At 39.9% G+C, this 23,753-nt stretch overlaps 2 protein-coding genes across 5 annotated transcripts in view; both read right to left on the bottom strand.

Moving 5' to 3' along the window:
* Window positions 1–778: 778 nt before the first annotated feature.
* On the bottom strand, window positions 779–18,794 carry slco2a1 (solute carrier organic anion transporter family, member 2A1). Its single transcript, XM_040129547.1, has 14 exons — window positions 18,643–18,794; window positions 12,944–13,081; window positions 11,900–12,062; window positions 11,125–11,337; window positions 9,697–9,795; window positions 9,443–9,582; window positions 6,838–6,910; window positions 6,502–6,666; window positions 5,856–6,057; window positions 4,869–5,016; window positions 3,444–3,607; window positions 2,624–2,688; window positions 1,757–1,877; window positions 779–1,652 (listed from the first exon to the last, which is right to left on the bottom strand). Exons 1-14 carry the CDS (start codon window positions 18,700–18,702, stop codon window positions 1,532–1,534), a joined length of 1,872 nt encoding a protein of 623 aa, XP_039985481.1. The 5' UTR covers window positions 18,703–18,794; the 3' UTR covers window positions 779–1,531.
* Window positions 18,795–21,127: 2,333 nt separating this feature from the next.
* The window catches only part of ryk (receptor like tyrosine kinase), a 46,943-nt gene continuing 44,317 nt past the window's right edge, over window positions 21,128–23,753 (bottom strand). For all 4 annotated transcript variants that reach the window (XM_040129056.1, XM_040129055.1, XM_040129057.1 and 1 more), the window contains one exon: window positions 21,128–22,337. In XM_040129056.1, the coding sequence (XP_039984990.1) occupies window positions 22,226–22,337 (112 nt within the window). In that variant the 3' untranslated portion in view covers window positions 21,128–22,225. The remainder of the gene's footprint in view (window positions 22,338–23,753) is intronic.

Here is a 23,753-nt window from a genome sequence, read left to right on the forward strand (position 1 = left end):
GCTGAGCCAACCCTGGTGGAAGGGTTATTTTCTCAGACTTTAGACAGCTCACCTAAAGCCACAAAAGACATCCCACAATTGTTTCCACAGGCCCATGAAAACTTCAAGTTATTTAAGTATTTCTGCATTCACCTAAGTTATAGTTTATATGAATTTATTGTAGAAGTATATAATACACAGGAATGTATGTGCCTGTATATTAAATTCTGCACGTGTGTTTATATACAGATTCAATGTATAGTTATTCTAAATAGTCATCTACACAATTCTAACAAAGCACCTTGCTATACCATGGTAAGACAATATACAGTATTAGCCTTGAACAAACCATTTATGATGTATCTGTCTATCTATCTTGTTGGCTGTTTTGTGTATTGTGAAACACATTCCATGTCTGCAGGAGAGGGATTATACTATGTTTCCCATACGTGGAGAGATTAATCTGTCGATGCCCAAGATACCTTTGCATTGTAAGAAAATTAAAAAAATGTAAGAAAATAGTGGAAAATGACAGGTTGTGGTCGCCCTGTCTGCTCACATTAAACACAGTGCATATAGCAAAAATAGACATGTTAGCTTCATTATTTACGCAGAGGCCAATCAGTATTCCAATGCTAGAATAATAATAACTTATTTCACTTGGTTTGTGGTCTTTTGATTAAATAGTTTTGTTTTTTTAAAGAATATGCACGAGGTGTTAAAATAAGATTTTGACACAAGGCCCTCCACAAGAGAGACACACACAAAGACAAAAATGAATAAAATACTTCATGCTGACTTGACTTGTACTGTATAATTTTTATTAGCCAGTAATACTTACACATCTATGCACTCCACTGTGATAACAGCCATATAACCGCACCAGTAGATAGCATAATGTGTATGGTTAATTCAATTTACGAGTAACTTGATATCTGAAATTTCATTAACATTGCATTTTAATCAAGTATAATTGATGTTATATGAAATGAGTATTGCAGTTATCACAGATGTCTCTGTGTATGAGACAAACATCTATAAAAAATAAACTTAAATATTAAGCTATACAGTTAATTAGTTACAGAGTATGTTTCCATTGCAAATAGAAACCTGAATAGATTCCTACGTTATAGGAACAAGTAATATACAAAGATAATTATCTGTTGTTTTATCATTGGTCAGATTTCTCATCCCTGTCTCAGATCCATGTAAAATGTTGTGAGGTACCACACAAGAGAGGTGTTTCAGCTGTCCTCTCTTAACTTGTAATGAGTGGTTCATATTGGCAGAGTAATTCCAAACATAAGCGTTAAAGCATCCACAAACATGATAAATTTTCCCATTTGTAAAATATATATTTTTACTCCAACCAGTTAAGCACCACATAGAGAGGTGGGCCTACAGAAATTGAGGTCAGTGTAGGCCTATCTTGGCTGGTGGCTTCCTCCCACTGACACAGCTTTTCTCAGCGCACTGTTCTTCAAAACGTTTAACACCACAGCAAAGCTTTAAGAAACAGAGAGGCTTCGATCAACACGGACGCTCAGCAGGGTCACAGTAGTGCTTCGGGCCTTTTCTCCAGACTGTACTCCTGAGTCCGATGCACCTTCCACCCCAGCATCATCAGCAGGACGATGCCCATGACCTTATAGCCCACCTGTAACCCCAAGTATCTGCAGGGGCCCAACAAATAAAGACAAATGATTGTCAGCAGGGATGTGGCGTATGTGTATGCGATACATGTGTGATAAGTATGATGAGTGATAAGTTTTCTAACCGGTTCCTCAAGATGTTGTTGTCATAGTAACCACAGTTGAACTTCTTTCCGCATACACGCTTCCACCAGATACATGATGTATCAATGGCCATCCCGTATAGAGCAGGAGCAGGTAGCCAGGCTGAGAGGAAGGAAGAAAGAGAGTGTGTTCAGGGTAAATACATTTATCCACTACCAGAGAGCAATCTAACATTTGCTAAAAAATATTTGTTTAAATGTATGAAACAATTTGAATTTCATAGTATTGATGAATGTAATTCAAAGTTACATTTGATTACACTCCCTAATTTTGTTGTAGCACCTAATAGCAGCCCCACATTCCAGTGACCTGGGAAATTTACGGAAAAATTATTGAATTATTTGTGAAATAATTAAAAAAATTAGCAAAACTCAACCCGTTATTATGATATGTTATTTAATTATTCTTATTTTCATGTAAACCAAGATTAATTGGAGTTTATTTTTATTTCATTATAGACATTTTTATTTCAAAATCCCCTTTTTGCAAAATAATGTCATTTTCCCTATTGACATTTTGCTGTTTTTACTTTTGATAATATGATCTATTATCATATATATTTTAAAAATTATATGAGGAAATTAAAAAACAATCAAAAACATGAGAATAATGAATGACATAACAGTGAGTTTAGCTTTCATAATTTCTTAAATTCATAATGTCTTTTTATTTATTTCATAATGCACACTTTGGGACTGCATACAACTGTGAACTTTGTTGAGTATCAAATTAAAAGTAGCGCACTAGGAGGACATTTGGCAACTTGGGGGAAGTACCGGGCACTTTAACAAAAGGAAGTGTATCATTAATACAATTATTAGTTTTTCAGTATTTGTGCCCTGACTTACCTAATACTCTTATGAGTAAAAACTGGATTCCTATCGCAAATGACTTCTCTTCATGGGGAACAGATCTGAAATAAACAGGAAAATACATTTAAAAAGGTCAATGCCTGCATTTGCTATTGGTGTACTGTCATTCTTCAAAACAATACAATGCTGGACAACTATGGCAGTGATGAATGGGTATATATTTGTTTTCATATTTCAGAAACAGTCTTGTATTAAAAAAAACGCACAACTTTTACACTTGATTTTGTTTCAGATCACTGAATAAATCTGTCAGACCATCTTGATAAACCTCTCTGAAAGTAATTTCTCATCAAATTTCCCAATTTGTGTGGGTAGTCTATTTGTTTTTCATCCATTCTTAGCTCTCCTATATTGAGGGCTTAGTGCATTCATTTATTCACTCTTTTATTTGACTTTTTATTGACTCAAGAAGTGCCTGGCAGAGACTATTAAAAACAAGAGCAGCTCAGTGTTTGATTGCAGCAGTTACTGGGAAGGAAACGATGATAAAAGCCTCTTCTTATGAATCTGAGTATAAAAAACGAGTCCACAAAGGCTGGGAGACAGCGTTGTGTGGTCAGATTTGGATATATTTAACAGAAAGATAATTAAAAAATACAGTATTTGTAGGCAACTAGATGAAATATGAGGATCATAAAATCAGCACTAAATATTTGAACAGAAGGGCAAGCAGATTGCATCACAACATCTATTAGATCAATACTGGTACTTCTGAACTAATTTTCTAACATTTCAAATAAATGACAAATGTATATGTGTATATAGTATAGTATAGTATATCGTCATCCTTTCTTACCTGAGCACCATCATGTACATGGGGTTATGAGTGAGGCAGGCAATCAGTGATGCCAGAGACATGACGAGTATGACGGGGAGAAGTAAATGAGGGCAGCTGTTGGGACAGGGAGTTTGGCGGGCGTGACTCTCGCTCCCAGATATACACCTACAGTTGGTATACAGCTGTATCCGGAAAGAAAGCAAAGGAAATATCAATGTTGTTATCGGTACAAAGAAAATTAAAAACTATTTTTTTTAACTTTATCTTACGTTGTACTACATCTGCTGTGATCCCCCCCGTTCAAATAAGTGTATATGCTTAACTTGAAACATTTAAAGGACAAAGGGAGAACAGTTAGTCCACATTATTAATGGGTGATAATGATTAGCAAATGTTTAAAACAAGTGTATTCACATGCTAAAGCTTAAAAAAAGAGGGGGCTATATATAGTTTGACGCAGTGGTGTATGACTTACAAACATTTGACATCAACATCAATTGAGCAGGACAGTTGAGTCCAAGAGAAAGGGAAAATAATTACTCTGTGATTTCTGGGGATTAATCCATAAAGCTAGCGGTGGCCATCAGGCTCTGTGTTTCCGCTTCAGTATTACACAGCGGGCCTCCATGCTCAGTCAAACTGACTAATACTCTATTAGCAGTCACACAATCCACCCACTGGAAGATTATTCACAAGCTGTGACACTGAAATACTGACATTTGTGTCCTTCTCAAAACACCTCCTATATGCTCTGTGACTAATAAGCATTTATTGGACAGTGATTGTAAGTCACTTGTGTCCAGCTAGGAGCAGAAGTTATTGGCTGATGAGACAAATGATGAAGGTCTCAGACTTCATATCGCTGCTCCTGCATAAAATCTATCATCAATTCAAGTAACACATGGCAAATATGTAACACAGTCTAAATATTAGGACACTGAAACAAGATGGTGTGATTTTGTGTCTCATAACTAAATAGGCAAGTCAGGCCAAAGTTAAAGTCTACTCCCAGAAGAGCATAGTTTAACACGGAGTCAATGCATCTTAATGACATTTTATTTGAAGTATGTATTCCCGGCAGTACTCCATCTGCCCCTGAGTACACAGTTAAAGGTTAATTACAACCTGTCAGGCTAATTTGAAGATCCTGTGCTAGGACAGGAACCAAATGCTTATGCCTTCATCGCAGGCTGAGAACACTATTGTAGAAAACTATACAGGTTTTGAATACCCAGCTATATAAACAAATTCTCTCATCCTGGATTCAGTTTTTCTTTGGAATAAAAATATCTTACATGATTACTCTGCATCAGAATATTTCAATGATTACAGCTGATGATTTAGCCTGTTGTATAATCTGATAGAAAATGCAGACAAAATGCCGTGTTACTTTTAAACCCCCCCCATCCTATAGCCCCCTAGTGGTTTAAAGGGGGCACTGACCTGAACCCTGTGGGTGTTGTTGGGGTCTTTAGTGAAGTTGGTGCAGCCTGCATGACAAGGAGAAATGTACTCGATACCATCAGAACCACACACGGGGTTGAAGGCGCTGACAGGACAGGAGCAGTTGGAGTAACACGTGGCTAGTGACCTGTGGCGGGCAGAGAGAGACATACAAAAACAAGTAGTTGGGAAGGAAGTTCAGAGCTAATGTCCGAGTACTTTGTGTTTGCTAGTAGAGCTAAAGAGGTTCAAATATTGTGATTTTTAATTAATTATAATGTAATTCAACTTATATACACAACCATTCTAAATTGTAGAGTAAACTGAGTCCAGGCAGTTTGACGGTGGAGAAAAACTGTTTTATTCATTTCATGGTGGAGCTCCAACATCTTAGTGGCCTACTTGCATTTTACTGTGGCCTAGTTTAGCCCAATTCTTGGCTAGTATAACCTGTAATTTACATATTGATTAAGTCAACAGCTAACAAAGGAATGAGATTGTACTGTATATCATGTGTGTTGCGCGGCGGCAGGGTGGTGGGGCGGCTAGTTGGGGCCTTTCTATGTGAGTTTGCACTTTCAAGGTTCGGTTTGTTAGGTTTTGTTTTATGAACAACACATTCACACTGATTTCGTTGCCACCATCCAACCAGTGCATCCAAATAAAACAAAAATCCATCTGTTAATTGCACTGACTTTCCCAACATCAGTAGTGAGGTGGGATGAAATTTTGGGGAGTTGCTACTGCGTGCCATAAGAAAAATCAGTGAACCAATGAGGAATTATTGCTCCTCAGAAACAAAGCACAGCTATTTCTCGGATTTTGAGAAAGGCTGCTTCTTGATTTTTATTGCATTTGAGTAAGGATGTCATATACAGCAAGTTAGGCTGGGTTTGTGTGACTCTGCATAAAAGAGAAACAAACAATCCAATGTCCCTTAAAACCAAACTAACTAAACCTTTGAGAAACAGTGCTGTTCACACTCACCCATACTTTCCAATTTGATGATTGACCTCTGAGACTTTCTGGGTGGGACAGCCCATGAAGAAGAGAGGGATACAGAGGAGGGTGGATATGGTCAGCACGACCACAGAGAAACGTGGGATAGTCTTCAGAGAGAGACCTGCCCTCTTCATGATGATCCCACCAACCAGCATTCCCACTGCTACTGCTGGCAGATTCACAGCACCTGGGAACCAACCGCAGAGTTATCGCCAAGTAAAGATGGCATTTATTGTCTACTGAAGATGTCCAAAGGGGTTTCTTAAGCATCATGTGCTATTTCACTTTATCTGTAAGCTGAGACATGACACAAAATTGATTGTTGCAAAAGGACAAACTTTAAGCACCAACAAACACGTATAAAATGTTAATGCAAGAAAAGACAACAGCACAAACCTAGTTCCCTCTTTGGAAAGTGGCCATAGTGCAAGGCTGACAAACTCCAGAACGTCCATTAAATGATTTTAAAAGACTGTTTAATTTCACCTCCAGAGTTCATAAAAATGGTTTAATAAATACAATGCTGTACAATATGACAGCCAGCTGCCACTAACTTCAAGGCCAATTGTGATCTGTTACAGGAGCTGCTCCTGAAGCCCCGTCTTTATATTTGCACCCCCACAGTACCTACCTACTAGCAGGCTGCTGTAGGCAGCCGAAGTGCTGTACTGCCGCTCCAGAAACTTGTTCAGGAACGTAGAGAGACCCGCAATCACTGAGGAGAAGCAGCACTGGGCCAGGACCAGCATCAGGAAGAGAGGGCTCCACAGGAGGTGGACAAACATTCTGGGAAACACTGATTAGACACAGTCACATACAGACACTGATAAGTGCTGGAAATTACCTCAGCAAAAAGTCTCTCGTCCTTTTCACCTGTTACAGAACATGTTAACTATACAAACCTATGTTAAGTTATTAAATGAATCTTACAAGTGGAAACTTTGCAGTCTGAATACAATTAACTTACTTTTCAGGAAATCAAGTAAGGAGATATCTGGCTTCTTGAAGTCATCACTCATGTCACTTTCGCTTCCAATCACCTGGAAAATAATATGCAGTATACAGTGTTACAAGGAGTATGTGTACATGCATAATCACAGCGTCCGTTCTACTAAAATAGCAAGACAACTAAATTTAGAGTTCACTATTTTTTAAGCATGTAATAAACTTGGGGGCATTTATGATTCCGTAGAAGATCACATCAGCCCTGAAGACTTGTTTCATCAGTTAAATCTTTAAGAGTTTCTTTCTCCCACCTCTTTTCTTCCTTCACGCAACATTCTCCTACGACAAAACCCTGTCTCTTGGAGCTGCTCTCATGTGGGAACATTGAACTGAACTGACAGTTCTGTGTAATGGCTCCACAGTGCTCATGCACTTCATTTAAATGTGTGTTTTACAGGAAACCAAACATTTTTGTGTCATGAAATGTATTTATTTCAACCATTTACCAATTACTTTTAGCTAACTATTTGAACCATTTAGCTATTGCTTTTATCTCACTATTTCACCTGTTTATCCACCAATTTTAGGTAATTATTTCAACTTTTTATCCATTAATTTAAGCTAACTATTTCAACCATTCACCGATTATTTTTAGCTAACTATTTGAACTGAAGGAAGAGGAAACCCTCACCAGGGCCAGTTAGGCTTGGGGCCCCTCCACCACACAGTTTTCAATTAAGTACAACCTAGTAAAGACTTAACTGAAGTCCGCTGGGTCTGACATAGGAGAGTTATGGCATATAGTCATAAACCGAGCTGGTCCTGGGAGCAGCTGAACCAGATTTTGAAAGCATTCATGTTTATACCTTTCCCCCTGTCCTGCCCTCGGTGGAGCTTACAACCTGACCCCTTCTTTGTTCCAGTATTTTTCTTTTTTAGGCACTTTGCTTGGTCTCATGAATAATAGTGTAATATCTTCTCCAACTCTTGATATAAAAAACAGTAAGTGCATGAGTCAAAAACAATGGTGTAACATTCACATTATCTGATTAAATAAAAAAAACGATGAATGATTTTCTGCCATTTGATTTATTAGATTTAATTAATCTTAACAAAAAATGAATGGTTACGAAAGAGTGATCATGCTTTTTCTCCACCGCACTGTTTCTCCGCAGAGCACTGTGATTTATTGTGTCCAAAGGTCTCAACAGACACACCCTGTACCTCAGATAAGAGCTGTATCCATCCTCAACTCACTATTTGACTAATGATAAATGCTTTTATTGAATAATACTTGAACAGTCAAATATTTCCCACAGAACCATTTCTCTATTGCTATTTTACCTGTTTATACATGGATTTTAGGTAATTATTTCAACTGTTTACCAACTTTTAGCTAACTATTTCATCCAATATCCATTTCTTTTAGCTAATTATTTTGACTGTGTTAGCTAGGTAGACTTCTAGCTAACTGCTAGCTAAGTAGCATGCTAACCAGTTGTCAAGCGCTGTCAATTAAAAAAAAAAAAAAAAAAAAACAGAAAAAAAAAGTCTCATACCAAGTACATCTGATTGGGAATCACTGGTGTACATTAGGTGTCACAATGGAGTAAAATGAACATAAAAATGATATTTATACAGATTTATTCAGCACTTTTAAGCCTAAAATAGTTCGCCAACGTGGTTTATTCTATTGTTGTAATCTGTAACAATATGTTTTATGTAATTTACAAACCCAGCATCACTTGCGTCATATGCTTTTATACTTGTAAGGATGAATGTGACGCGCCCTTTGCTTCTTTTCTGACACTGACTGGAAGATTTGCATCTCTTTAGCGGGGGTTACAATTTTCCAATAACTGAGAACAAACAACCCAAACCAAGTATGCACTGGTCGGAAAAGTGAGGTCTTTCACATAGCGTAAGTATCTTTGTGCTAATGAGGTCGTATTGTCTGTGTCAGTGGGCTGTGATTTTCTCAGTAGGTCACTTGCTGGTAATGATGAATTTAAGCAAAAATTACTATAACTTTAATAGTGTTTTCACTGGACTTCATTATATTAGATTAAATAATATAAATTAAATTAAATAAAAAAGATATCGTAGTTATCAGAGTTTGTATCCTTGTCATTTAAATATTTTCTTACCAGGTCAAGTCCCGAACAAGCTGGAAGAGCCTAATTGTGGTTTAACAAACATAAAGAGGATTAAATCCCTTTAGAGCAATACGCTTAATACTATCTGTGACTAATATATTCTGCGGATTGTTTAAAAGGCCTGATACACTCAAAAAGAATTCACTAATCAAATAAAAATCAATTATGGGAAATGAAATGTGTTTGACATGATTTGCCAGTTATAATGCTAAGTTATGTGTTAATGCTGAGAAACCTCATTTTTACCTTCAAGATGGTAAAAACATGAACAATACTGATGTGTAGCCAGTAGGTGTCAGTAAAACATGAGAGACGTTCAGTAGATAAGGAGTATTATCACCCTGAATGTTACAATTTTATAACGACAAAAAAGGATAATAGCTTTACATAATCCAAAAGAAAAATTTCTGTTTAGTCATATAACATGATTGTATTGAACTTGACACCTCTGTGAGAGAGATTATGACTTACATCATCTTCTGTAGGCATTCTACGAGGGAAGAAGAAGTAGGGGATGGAGGTGAGAACCAGGCAGCCAGTGGTGATGAGTAGGCCGATCCACCAGGCCCCGACCCAGCGAGGATCACCGTGCCTCAGCTCTTGTTCGGCTCCTGCAGGAAACAGTCATGAATACCGTGAACACCAGACTTGACAGTGAAGCATCTCTTCTGCTTTAACCTGTCTATAAAATAACTTTGGGATGCCTCTAAAGACCTCACCCTTACCTAAACCAAATTTGTCCACATCCACATACAGCCGCAGCATGACTGAGCCCAGCAGGTAGCCAATGGCAGGCCCAAACACGGACACTGCAAACAGGACGGCTGTGAATGATAAGAGGGCCTGTGAGGCAGAGTTTCTGAAGAACTGTTGAGCTGCTCTGTGATTTTCTTCCCGAATCTTGACCTTAGAATTACAAGGTTCTATCTTTGTCAAAAATTCCCGCATGATATTTATTTGGGGCATCTAGATTGATGAAAAAATCCCCTTAAACCACATATTGATGCATTAATAAAAACATTAAGAAGGAGGCTCAGATTTTTATACAGAAACCAGTCCTGTTTCCCTATGTTTTGTGGACGGAGGATTGTGAAAGCAGTCTTTCTGATGTGATTTACGGACATGCAGCAACATCGACTCTTACGTCCCTAAATGCTGTATGCCATTCAGCCCTTAGATTTATAACTGGGGACATCTATGGCACTCATCACTGTATTCTGTATATTCTGTATAAAGTGGTTTGGCCTTCCCTTTCCATTAGAAGAGACCAGCATTTAGTTTTGGTTCATTTTTAAAGGTGTTCTCCAAAAAGTGCCCTCATATTTGACATCATTACTCTCGAGACTGCAGGCCCCACCATGCTAGAGCTGACAGCAATGAATGCAATAAAGGCCATTTTTTAAATATATGTAGGAATCTGCTAACTCTGTCATGCTGCAAACTCGTTTTATGCCTATAACTTGTGTACTGCAGCAGACCCAGTGATGACTACATTCGGAGCTCAGACACTGACACTGATGATCCTAGCTTGTCCAGAAAGTTAAATTGGGTGTTTTTTTTAGTGTTTTGAACTGTATTTATATCAGCCTAAATCTGTCAGTGGAAATCTTTCGAGTGACAATATGTTTTCATGTCTGAATTAAAAAACTGTGTTTCTGAATTTTTTCTGTGGCCAAATATCTTATACATTATACCTCCCTTCACAAGTGAATGTATTGATTTTGTGTAATAAAACAAAGTAAGGCTAAACTGTCAGCTTTTTACAGCAACATTTTTGTTATCTGTTCTGCGTCAGAAGAAAGAACCAAAAATTTGTTCTCCCATTTAAAAGTGTAATAGGATTTTGATTTGTTAGATTTTTAGAGTACATTAACAGTGGCTTGAGAGATAAAAGAGAACTTTTTCTGTATATCAGTTTTGCTGTCTAGCATGTGAAAACCTTTGAACCTCAATATATGGAAACCAGTTAGATTGCAGATAGAACCGTATGATTCTAAGGTCACAAAATATTGATGTTAAGAATCTTCACACTTGCATATTAAAGAGCTTTTCTACATGCAAACCTGCAGAATTGCCAATATAACACCATGACCCTCAGATTGTTTCTTGTTATCTAAACAAATCAGTCTAGCTCTGAACTACAGGCCGTTCACCTATGTAAAGAGGGGAGTTGCCAGGTCCTGCAAAATCATCTATGTAGGATATTCCAAAGGGCTGGATGGGCACCGCGCCAACACCAAAGAGCAGCTGAGCAGTGGCCATGAGCAGCCACAGGTTGTTGGTGTCAGCCAGACGCCTGGTCTCGTCACGGCCACAAGATTCAGGGCTGCTCGAGTTCTTCTGCAGGTTGCAAATGTCGTGGAGATCTGGATCCCAGCAGGTGGTCACACACAGACAGAGAGGGGAGGGATGGGGGAAAAAGAAAATACAGTGATAGTTAATGACAAGCCAGTGGATGCAGATGTCCAACTACTTTAATTTCCTGAAGCTTGTCTGACTCTTCACTGACACACTGTACTATGCCAAGTTACTTCGTCTGGGGGCAAAAGGAATAAAGGAAGAGGGAGATTGTTATAACAAATGAAATGCCCTGGAGGAAATTCTAATCTCCTTAGCGTTCAGCAAGTAAAGAGAGATTATGAATTTCATCGAGATTTATGCAAAAGTTCAGCTGGAGTGCACCAGAACGTTTTCTAAATACACCAGCGAGCCAAACACCAGATACTTGTTTGACTCCTGCTGACTGTTGTGGAGCTTTTGCTGAGAAAGTGCATTCTAGGCAAAACCTTAAGTCAAGTCTCATAAATTGCCCTGTCATATTTGTACATTCATGAATCCCCTGCTCTGAACTGAGTAGCATTAGCTGTCCTAGCAGTGTCAGTGGTGACAGAGAAGCAGTGTGGCCTTGTATTCAGGGCTTTGTCTTACTATGTAAAACAGAGTCGTATTCGTAGGGCTGGGATAAGAAGTGAGGTAAGGTCAGCATCATGGCACTGACAGCCATCAGTAGTCCACCAGCTCCAATAACGCGAGGACGGTGAACCCGATTTCCAAAGTAGCTCACGAACACGATCAGCACACTGTTACTGACCTAAGAGACAGACGCAGGTTTCAAAGAGGATCCATTGCAGAAGGAGAATTTTTCCCTCCATAGGACAGTCACACTTTTCAAATCATTTCATACACACTTAGTGCGTTGAGTTGCAAGTCACACAGTTCTCCAACATTGCTAAAACCATTCTCTCCAAACCAAATATGGAAATGACCGGCTTAATCCAAACTTAGTGGGGCACAATTCAGAATTCATGTTCAAGAAATGTAATGAAATGTAGAGGCAGAAAGAAGTTCAAAAATTTAAAGTAACATTACTGCTATGGGGAACTCGGTTGATAATTATCTGCGGGTTTGTCACTAAGAATAACCATTTCATTTTATCCACTGTTAATAAAGATATATTGATTATAGCAGCTTCAAATAACCACTCCAAGAGGAGATGCAAAAGTGAAATGAGCAGCCCTTGTTTGGTCTGTGCTTTGATAAAATATCCTTCAATCAAATCAGATCTGATAAATGACACTCAAGCCCCAAGAGCAGTCAAATCCTGACAGGTCCTGAGCTGCTACTAGAAATGACCAAATGTCAACATAGTGATATAATTATGGTCTAGCGACCTGTGGCCATGCATACTTGAAACCTACAAAACTGGAAAACATTTATCTGTGGGATGCATTTGAAATCCTACTTGAGGATTAAAAAAAAAATCCAGCACCTGCCAAGTACATTCTTTCATTATCCCTGACCTCTGTATCTGTGATAAAACTGTTCCAAAATACTTGAGTCCTGCTTGAATTGTGAGGAAGAGTGATTATGATATGTCGCTCACTCTCTAATTCCTCCTTTGTCATTAGTATCCTTGAAATAAAGCTATCATGATCTCAAACGGTGTGAGAGTATGTTATTGTTGGCTCCTACCTCGTTGAGAGAGGAAATGGTTCCTGAGGAGTAGCTGCTGAGGCCATAGCGTCTCTCAATTGTGGTGATGGTGCTCTTGAAATAAGAGCTGTAGAGCAGCTGAGAGAACTGCAGGAGGCCGTGGCACAGGACGAAAAGCTGGGACAGACAGACAGTACAGGGAGCTTGAGAAGAGAAATACCGGCACGTGAAAAGATACGGACAGACAGGACAGAAATGTAAAATCTGAAAGGAATTTTTGGAAATTGACTGCCCCATTGCCCGGGGCGATCTGACGGCGGCATCTTGTAGCTGAACATTCAGTATATACGTTTAATAACATGGAAACCTATGCAAGAAAGTTAGTGAACCATAAAGATGCTTATCACAAATTTCCAGTCTGCTCTGAAAAAAGTTTTGTAGTCATAACGGATGACGGATCCAGAACTACAATAAGTTATAGTCACAAATGACGGCTGTCAAGTGTCTAAACCTATTCCTCCCGAGAAGCCTAAAAACCAAAGATCATCTCAGAGGAAACACTGTCATTGCATATGTGGCTGGTAATTTTCAACCCTGGCAAACAGTCAGGTGACATTTAGTTCACCCAATGGGGTGAGTACCTACACATCAGAGAAGCAATATTCTCTGTGTTGTAAAATGCAATGAGGAGATCTGTAAAGGGGAGAAACCCAACAGCTGCTCAAAAAAAAACAAAAAAAAAACAACGCAACATGCAAGGATTCAGCCGCGTTCATCCATTTAAAAAGACATGAATCATCCAAATTATGTTCTACATAAATTTTCCAGACAGTTAGGCATCTTCCCTTAACAGAAATTCATCTGAAATCTTTTGGGCTATTACAGTCACCACACACACGATGCCATTCTGACATTCCTTCCTGACCGATTTCATACGAATTCACACCTTGATTCATGCGACTCTGACAATGACGCATGACCTCGTGTCAGGAACTGGGATTTCCTGTCAATGAACGAAGAAGCCTGTTGGATTAGTGCCGAAACAGCTTCAACTCAACAGCCTCAGTCCAGTGGATAATTTCAGTCTCAGACAGTGAAGGAAGTACATAGATCCTTTATTTTACTTAATTACAAATAGCAATAACACAATGGAAATATACTCAAATCAAAAGAAAAAGACCGGCTTTCAAAGTATACAAGTATTTACGCACCAAAATATACTTAAATACCAAAAGTAGAGGGACTCTACCTGTGCAGAATGGCCAGTATTATTATGCAAATAACTGGATCACTATTAGTGATGTATTAGCACCTAAGCGGCATTTTAATGTTGTAGCTGGTTGAGGTGGAGCAAATTCTGGCCAATTTTTGTTTATATAACGTTGGCTGGTACCAGCACCTCTGAAGCTCACCAGGAAGTCATTGTGAGTTTTAGAGGTGCTGGTATGCGGATTTTGTCATCTTTGGACAGAGCCTGGCAAACTGTTTCCCCCCTTCTTCCAGTCTTTGTGCTAAGCTAGGCTAACCGTCTCTTGGCTGTAAGCTTCACGTTTGGGCGACAAACATAAAGGGTGGTATCAATCTTCTCATCTAACTCTCAGCCAGAAAAAATATTTCCCAAAATCCTTTAAAGTCAAAAAGTCAAGTTACAAGTCTTTTTTTGATTTTGTCAAATCAAGCGTAAAGTCTTCAGATTCATGGCTGGAGTTTGACTCAAGTCCACACTTCACAATGCAACATTTCCCTCTGACATTTGTATTAGTATGAAGTAGCATGACTTGTAAATTCTGAAGGAAGGCACAAGTACAGTTTCCTAGAAGGAAGAACACTCCAAAGGAGTAATGAAATGTTGGATTCACTGATGAGGTTTTGGAATCATTCTCAGCCAATTACTTAGTTCCAAGTTATACTGTATTTGTTTCCAACTGCCTGATTTTGTCTCATGGACTTTTCTCTTCACACTCAGAGATGTGGAAAGATCAGAGTCCACCCGCTGGACGGACTCCCAGTCATCTGGGAGAACCACTCATCTGTCTGTGTGTCAGGAGGCTTTCATAGACACTCATATGACTCCCTGTACATGGGTTTATTCGCTTGGGGGGCCATGAATGCACCAGTGATATGTGTTGAGATTAGTAGTGAATTTGCAATGAAAACAGTGATAAATCCAAGCTTTCAGTTTGTTTACCGCTTGCCAGGTTGGCTGAGGGAGAATAAACTATGCTTTCGTCTCAGAACAGTTAATGCTCCTATTAAAGCTTGGCTTTATGGGTTGTTAGCACACACAATAGATGCTTTTATACTATTGTTAATATTTCATCCTCATTTTGTATCAAATAGGGTTCAATTATCTAAGTGATTCGACAGGACCGATTTTTTCAGGCAGGGAACAAGGTTCTTTTGTTTGTGATTTAGAATAAAACAAAAAGTTAGCAGTTCTCGACCGTTTCTTTATACAAGGCTGCAGATCAACTTAAAATCCATTTTAAGCTTTAAAAAAATTGGATTCTTATTTTTTTTGCTAAGGCCTGATACAAATGTCATGTTTCAGAAACAACTCTTTGGCTTTTAGACAATTTGGCTTTCACACTGGAAAGTGGTTTTTGACAACACATGCTCTATTATATTGCAAAATTTCACCTTTAGCTTGAGAAATGGCAAAAACCGTGTTTTCTTTAACCCAATCATCATTAATCAAGAATATAATCTAGATAAGGGAATGTTTCATAAACTTGAAACCTCATTTATACAGCAGTACAAGCTGTAGAGAAGAGAAGCAGCAGAGATACGATTGGTGCTGAAAGCCGCAGCGTGTCAACACTATGTCAGACCATGAAGATGAAGGATTTATTATTTATCCACACTGGTAATGCAAGTGATTTAAGCCTGTTTAATGTTTGTAAGCAGGAAAGTGGTTGTGCAGAGTTGGATTCTCCATGGATTATGTACATATTTATCCTTTTTGAACACTCAGCTCCGTCTTTCTAGACGTTATTGTCCCAGCCTTCAACCCTGCTGTGAGGGACAGAATTGGGGGAAGTTCACACTTGAATTTCAAATGCTTTTATTTCAGGGACACGTGTTGTAGCTACGGCGGTAGATGTCCGTGGATTTCCATGAGGAAATCTTTTTCTTTTTTCTTTTGTTACAAAAAAAAAAAGAAAAAAATGCCTGAACCACTTGGTCAAAAAAAAAGATACGGAAAAGTGTATGAAGTCTCCCAGGATACTTGAAAGAAACGAAAGCCACAAAATCACCTCCCGTCATTGTGAAACAAACATAAAACAGTTTTTCTGCACAATAGCATCATGAACAAAGGAGTTTTTTGTAGATTTTACAGCGATAGGAAGTCGTTTTGGAAAATATGCTTATTTCACTTTCTCGCAGAGAGTTAGACGAGAGGATGAATACTACCACTCATGTCTGCTAAATACAAGGCTACAGCTAGGACACGGTTAGCTTAGCTTAGCATAAAGGCTGAAACAAGGGGGGAAACAGCTAGCCTGGCTCTGGACAGATATGAGAGCGGCTTCAATCTTCTCATCTGACTCTGAGCAAAGAAAAGTGAACTGGTGTATTGACCTGAATGCTAAACTGCGTCTTTAAGTCTGTGATACAGCCAAAAACGTGAGCCACGTGCTCAGGTGCACTGAGCTGTGGAGGGAAGCTAGCAGGAGCCGAGAGCCTCCAAACAACTCTGTCTCCACAGCTCGGGGTATAAACAATACGTGCCCTTGAGCAGAAACTTGGCTCGGACTTTGACAGAGATATCCTTAAAGAGAATTTGATGGTGAAACCTGGGTGTAGACTCGGTGTAGTCGACAGTTTATAAGTTCAAAGTTGTGAAAAAACAAACAGAATGGCCATACTGAAGCTGAGCAAATAGAGAGCAAACTGCTGTACAGGGTGTACTGGTGTCACGAAAAAGGATGGATGGATATGATTGCTCCCTGTTTAACCATTGTTGACCTGCCTGCTCTGCAGAGAGCAAAGTGATTTGGTTGCACAGGAAAAGCAGCTCAGCCAAATTTTCTACTCCTCACTTGCAATTGCTAGACAGGGCAAGATTAATCTCGAGCCCTGGCACAACAGTTTGACCCGACACAATTTCAAAGACACTCCTCTGCTTCCACTTCTCACTGCCGCAGGAAAGACTTGCAGATATATCTTACTGACGCATTCGGTGCTGCTCAGCCGTCTTATTCTGAGCTACTCCCATTATCTAAATTTAACACTGCATAGCTTTGAAGCTTAGGTGCATTCATACTGTGTAGGATGGGCTGTAGGTCAGTCTGAACCCTCATGTGTCGATGACTTTAGGATGAGCCATGCAGTTTCACGGTCCCCCAAACTATCTTTATTTGTACATCTTGGTTTCAACATGGGGGGGGGGGCTTTGAAGTGAAGACTTAAAATGATAAACAGGAGAAGATTTGCAGTAGCCGGACCTACCACAGTCGATGTGAGAACGCTGAAGGTAAACGCTCCACAGATTTTTCAAATTAAGCCTTCGTCTCCTGGAAATTCAGACACTGCTCAAGTTGTTTTTCACTGTCTCCCTCAAACGTACAGAATATAGGTGTATTAGTCACGCTTCACTGACACAAAGAAGAAGACAAGTCATTTCTCACTGAGTTTTGAAAGCAACCACCAAAGTGCAACATGGAGATGTGTCTGGTTATTACTCACAGCCCTGGAACACACTGTTTTGCTCCTATCATTGCCATACAGCAACGTACAACAGCTCCTTTTTGGCACGCAGCAAGGTAACACTTCACCCTCTGCTCAGCGAGACTTTCATATTGGAGCCAGGAGTGCAGAAAAAATTCCAAAATTTCAAGCGGACACGGCAACCAAACACCTTACTAACTTACATCGACACTGACCGAGTGACGTGTTTAATTATAGAAAAACAAAACTGTCATCATTTTCTTCGATTCCCTTGCACTCAAATCCCTCTGAAGCAGAAATTTGTAAAGCTGAAACAATGAGGCAATTGACAGAAAATTAAGAAGAATCTATTCTGATAATAAATGAAATCATTTTCAAGTAAAAATGCCAAAGATCCTCTTTGCTGCTTTTTTTGGTCTTGCATTACTGGAAATTCAATATTTTGGGGCTTTAGACTTTTGTTCTGACAAAACATTTTAAAATTTCACTTTGGGCTCCACAACACTGATGGGCAATTTTAAACCAGCTCTCTGACCAAATCATGAAAATAATCAGCAGATTATTAATAATGAAAATAATAATTAGTTGCAGCCCTGCAAATGCCGTTATTTCATTTTCCACAAATTCATATGTGCACTTTGGCACAGTGAGGGGTCCGTGCAAACACCGTCAAGCTTTGGAGAAGTTAGAAAAAAATCACCAAACAATCGTATGGGTCTGAACGGTTGGAGGTAACAGCAACGTTCCTCCAGTCAGAGAGAAAAAGATAGAAAGTTATGGTGATTAGCACATTCCTCTCAAACGCAAAGATCGGGGGGAAACGCTCTTTTTCTGGGCTCGTGTCACTGCGCCGACGCCTGGGAGTTTGTTTGTCTAAGGTGAAGCTCAGGAGACAATGTCCTCAGGTTCTCTGAGGGGGGGAAAAAAAAGGCTGAAATCTTCTGTCTCCCGGCTTGTTTCAGTATTATTATCCGTGTAAAAGCCGTGCAAGCCTGCGCAGGACACCGGGAGAACAAGTGCAGCAGGTTAAAGCGAGACCTTCCGTGGTGGCCGGCGCGGATGCCTACCTTTATGCCGCAGCGCAACGTCCTTGGCTTCTTCATGTTCCTGGAGGAATGTATGTCCATTAGTTCAGCTCGTGTCCTCCCGCGCTCCGCTGAGCTCAGGGGGTAGAAATCAGCCTCTCGAGGCTTGTGTCAGAGATTGATGTATATGTGTGTGTGCGCCCCCTCCCCCGGTGAGCTGAAGGCCTTTTTTTTTTTTTTTTTTTACGACTGACGGTGATGTAATTGGACTCAGCCCGCAGCCCCACGCGCAAATGTTTTGAAAGTGGTGAACTGAGAACAGACCGTCCCGCGCTGATTGGCTGAGTCACGCGCGAGCCCGTGCGGCACTTACCTGTACGAGCGTGCCCGGACGTGCTAATCGCGACGTCACGGACGTCCCTCGCGGGGTTCTTGACCCCCACCCGGGGCGTTTTCGTTTTCTGTGTCTCTCCAATGTAAAGTGTTGCCATCCTTCCGGTGAACCGCCGCTTTGTTCTCCGGCAGCTCCAACGGGCCCGACGCCTCATTAACTGCGGTATGCGGCTTTCGGAGCAGTTTCCGCCCGAAGCTAATGAGTACATGGCCGACCGATGACCGTAAGCCGTGCGGCATTTGCCGCAAATATTCATCAGAATTTGCCGCGGCCATTTGCTCCTTCAAACAGTCGCGGCTTTTGTCGCTGGATGCGGCTCAAATATTTCTGCCAAACAGGGCCTTCAGATCTATGGACGAGTAACTTAACTGCTGCACTCCCCCCGACTGAAGGCCCAAGTTATGAGGGTTTTTATGGTGGAGAATGTGCAGTCTTTCGAGGCTGCTAAAAACGCCCCCGAAGTGATTTAGTGGCACCGCGAAAGGTGAAGAATCGCAATTCCGACAGGGCTTTCTGTCACCACAGCTGGATGGAAAGAGCTGGACTACAGCCAGACCTGCCTCTTAACTATTCTCCCGGGGCATCATAACGCCTGAGGAGGGATTACACAGGCTCTTCCCATGCTTCGTGCCTCCCTCGCGATGCATTATCTATGATATTATGTGGGTATGGTAAAGAAAAGAAAAAAAAAAACAGAAACGACGGAGGAGAATGTACTTAAGCTATGAGGAGACAGAATGACAATAACTTAGGCAGATCCAGAGGTGAGTCACGCTAAAATGAAGCCAGGCTGGGAGAGAAAATACATCTATTTTCTACAAGTGGCTACAAGACGGAACGGAGGCTGTTCCAAATAGAAAGTTTATAGAATTATCTGGAGGAGATTTTGGAAAATATTCGTGGAAAGAATTTGTGTGTGTGTGTGTGTGTAAGGGGGGGGCTCCTTGGCTCTGGTCTTGTCTGCTGGAGGTCAAGAGACAGGCCGAGTCTGCTGAACTTGTAGGATGCACCTCAAGAGCCACTTTTATTCTCTGGCTTTTTATTGTGTTTCATCTGTTTTTATTTGTATCGGATTCCTTGGGTTTTAAATTTTGTTTAAACTGGTTTCTATTTTAATCTTGGTTTTTTTCCCCACATCTGTTATAAACACGTCTTTAGGCTCGTATGTGTACACATATACTTTGTGAAGCACTTTGCAGCAAAACCTGTTTGCCTTTTAAAGTGCTATATAAATGACATGGAACTTGAATACAACCCAGAAACCCCCTCTGACCGCAAACACTGAGCGACGTTGTGGTTTTTATTTGCAAACCTGTCCAGAGTAAAGCCTGCAGTATTGTGACAGAACATTCCACTTACTCAACATGTCTTGCGGCTGCATTGCATTATGGTCCATTATGACTGCTGTTGGTGAGGAAATTGTAGAACAACTGAGCAGAACAGACAGGCTCTTCTGGCTGTGATGACTGAAACGCAACGGTGACTGGTATTTTGAAAGGATGGCATCTTCAAATTGGGCTGCACCTGTGTGGAAATGTCTCAGCGTGACTTCTCATCACTGACGTTTTGCTGGTTATCCAAAAAACAAAAAATTGGAACAGGAACCACAAAAAAGGTGAACCTGAACAATGACTGATTTTAAGGTAAATCCCCCCCCAATTCTCTGCAACAGACCTACTGGAAGGCTTCCGCACAAATTCCACATAATTTTCCATTACGACATCATGAAGAAATGCAGTATTCATGTGACATTAACTTCAGCCTAAAGCTAAGGAGGCAAAATAAAAGCTACTGGAGTGAGACAATGACACTGAGAAAAAATTAAGAATCCATGACAATGTTCTTGTATTGCGTACACACGGCAATCCGATCAGCGAGCATGGCTGTAAGCTAAATTCCAGTTTTAGCTGTAGCTAAAAGGCGTCACTGTGGCTTGAAGCTTTGCAGGCTATAAAACATTTTTTACTACAACATCTTGCTTTAACTGTGGCTTTTGTGGCAAAAAAGAAAACAACGTCTTCTCAAGTTATCCGGCTAAGTGCTATTGTTTTCAGTGCACAGCAAGAGAGCGAAACTGATGCACCACATTGTTTGATTAGGAAAAAAACAAAATAAAAAATGAAGTAAACATACTCTATTTAAAAAATCCCATTTAATTTGTGGATACGAACTCGGGAAGCAGTTTACAACCTTAATTCAACATGCAGTGACCATACAGACACATCACAAAGATGTTAAAGGTGGGAGAGTAAGATTAGACCAAGCTGGTAGGCAGTTGTGTGTGTTCACAGTGATTATTAGTGTTTAGTTACTCGAAAGAAATCAGTCGCAAACTCCTGTGAGGGGCTGTGTTCTGACGCAGAACAATCAAGCTTAGAAAATAGAGACATTAGGATAATTTTGTCTGGAGAATGTGATAGTGGAAATAAAATATACAAAAGAGAAAGAATATTGTGGCATTCAAATAATGACAACAGTGCCCAAAATTCACTCCGGGTGTTGTTCTAAAAATCACGTTACATAAGAAGCTGTGTGGTGCTTATACTGTAGGAGCTGTGGTGTCCACATATCTGCTCCACGCTGCATCACGTTGTTAGTGTCATCCAGAGAAAACGGTGTACCATTTGAAGAGGTGTCAGAAATCATCTCAACAAACACAACTCTGGTTTCCAAGAAGTCTCTCGTACCAAGCTCGAGTGAGGCAGCATGCTTGACAGTTTCATACACAAATTAAGCCCTTATGTCTACTTTGGTACCTAAATCAGTCTGCTGTAGTTACTGTCATCCAAAGCACATCTACAATTTACACTGTGTCACTAAGTAACAAAACTGTAGAAAATACTGTCTTATATCCAGGTTGTCAGAATCTTTAAAAAAATGTTCCATGGCACAAAAAATCCATAAGTGTTGATGTTCTGTACAGATGAGGACATCTTTCCACAGTTCCAGTCCTCTTGGCAAGGGTGAAGCACCGCAATTACCATTTCTAGACGCTTTCAAAGCATATGAAACAATATTCAACAAGGATTCCTTTTACTTTGCTATGCTGTAAAAAGGTAATTCATCTATATAAAAACTCCAAAAGACTGTACAAAATAAAATCATTGGGCGCAGGCCTGCTCTGTCATCTGATAAGGCACAATTTCCTACATGTATTCCTTATGAATAGGGTCCACCAGCTTTTAAAGTTGCTCTTCTTGAAGAAAAAAACAAAAACAAAAAAGCTTGCTTTCAAACGTAAGCCCCCAACGCTGCGTGGAACTCTGTGAGACACTGAACAAGCTGCTGAAACTTGGGCCTCTCCTCTGGGTCCAGTGCCCAGCAACAAGCCATGACTGCAAACCTGCAACACAGGGGGAAGCAAAAAAAAAGAAAAAAAGACAGGTCAATTTAAATGTCCACAAGCAAATTAAGGATAATGCTGGGCGTTTCATGTTTGTGTGTGTAAAACAGGGTGCAGCAGCAAAGAGGAGGAGAATGTCATGCGACAGAAATCTGCATTTGGCATCAGACTCGGCATTGTAATTCCACGGTACTTCTTGTATTGTCCTGAAACAGGAGCTGCCTGTGCCGCACTGATATAAATGACTGAGATGTAATCATTTCTTAATCAATGCATGCACTTCAGTGTTTTATTTTACAGCCTTTAGTATTTTGGAAAGGAAAGTTGTCACCTCACCACCTATTGTATACACAAGGAAACCACGTTCAGTTACTCAACAGATTTGAGTAACTGAACGTAAGCATTCCCTGACTTCTTTGTGGAGATATAAGTGTTCAGGCTTTCTCCAGCACAAGGGATTTTTTTTTTTGAGATGTCAAAACAAAAAAGGTAGACACAAAACATTTTTTTATCGGTTTATTATGATGATGCTGTAAGCTATTAAGCAGTATTAGTAGTGCAATACACTAAAACATAAGAGGATAGAAATATGATCTCTTTGTTTTTGTTAGAATTCTGTACAATCTGAAGGAGCTCGTGAAGCATTTTCTGAATCCCGCTTGTTAGGAAACCATCACAGTAATCTTAACATGAGGAAATAAAACCATCTATCACAGATTTGGTGTCTCTGAAACTCAGAAACCAACGGATTTTAGCAATATTCCTTAAAAATAACAGCAACACTGGATGACCTTCCTAACATGCTATTCAAAGTTAAGCTTGGAATCAAACAACAAACCAACAAACCGAGGTTTGTCACAGAAATCTCAGTGGTGTCGGAAAAAGGAAGCGAGGACTGTAAGTGTGTATGCACATTGTTGGGCGCGATGACGAAAAATACGGTTTTATCGGAATTTAATTGAAGACAGTTAGCAGATATCCGTTTAGTCCGTCGTTTGTGGTGGACAAACTAAGGAGTTTTAAGGCCACACTGGGATGTACACGTAGCTGCATATCGTCGACATAACTGATAACATCAATGTCATGGCTATGAATGATCTGACCGGGCAGGAGCATATATATGAAAATCAAACAATTCTAAGTTAAATAAGTAGAACTTTATTTTCAACCATGGGCCTCTGAGTTCTGTTTAAATTTGTAAATAAATACGGATTAAAAGGATTGATAATTAATAACAATAATTAATCATTTTTTTAGAAAGTTAAGGCTATCGGTGTCCCACTGAAATCATTGAGAGTTTGAGCTTTTTGTGGCTGTGGCAAAATCCATAAAGCTGTTGTGTATGAGTCAATCATGCATCAAAGGTTAATGCACCCAGGTTGTACACCACTGATGCCCCGATCTGAGCCAAGAAAA

This window comes from Xiphias gladius, chromosome 6, assembly GCF_016859285.1.
Source record: "Xiphias gladius isolate SHS-SW01 ecotype Sanya breed wild chromosome 6, ASM1685928v1, whole genome shotgun sequence".
Lineage (NCBI taxonomy): Eukaryota > Metazoa > Chordata > Actinopteri > Istiophoriformes > Xiphiidae > Xiphias > Xiphias gladius.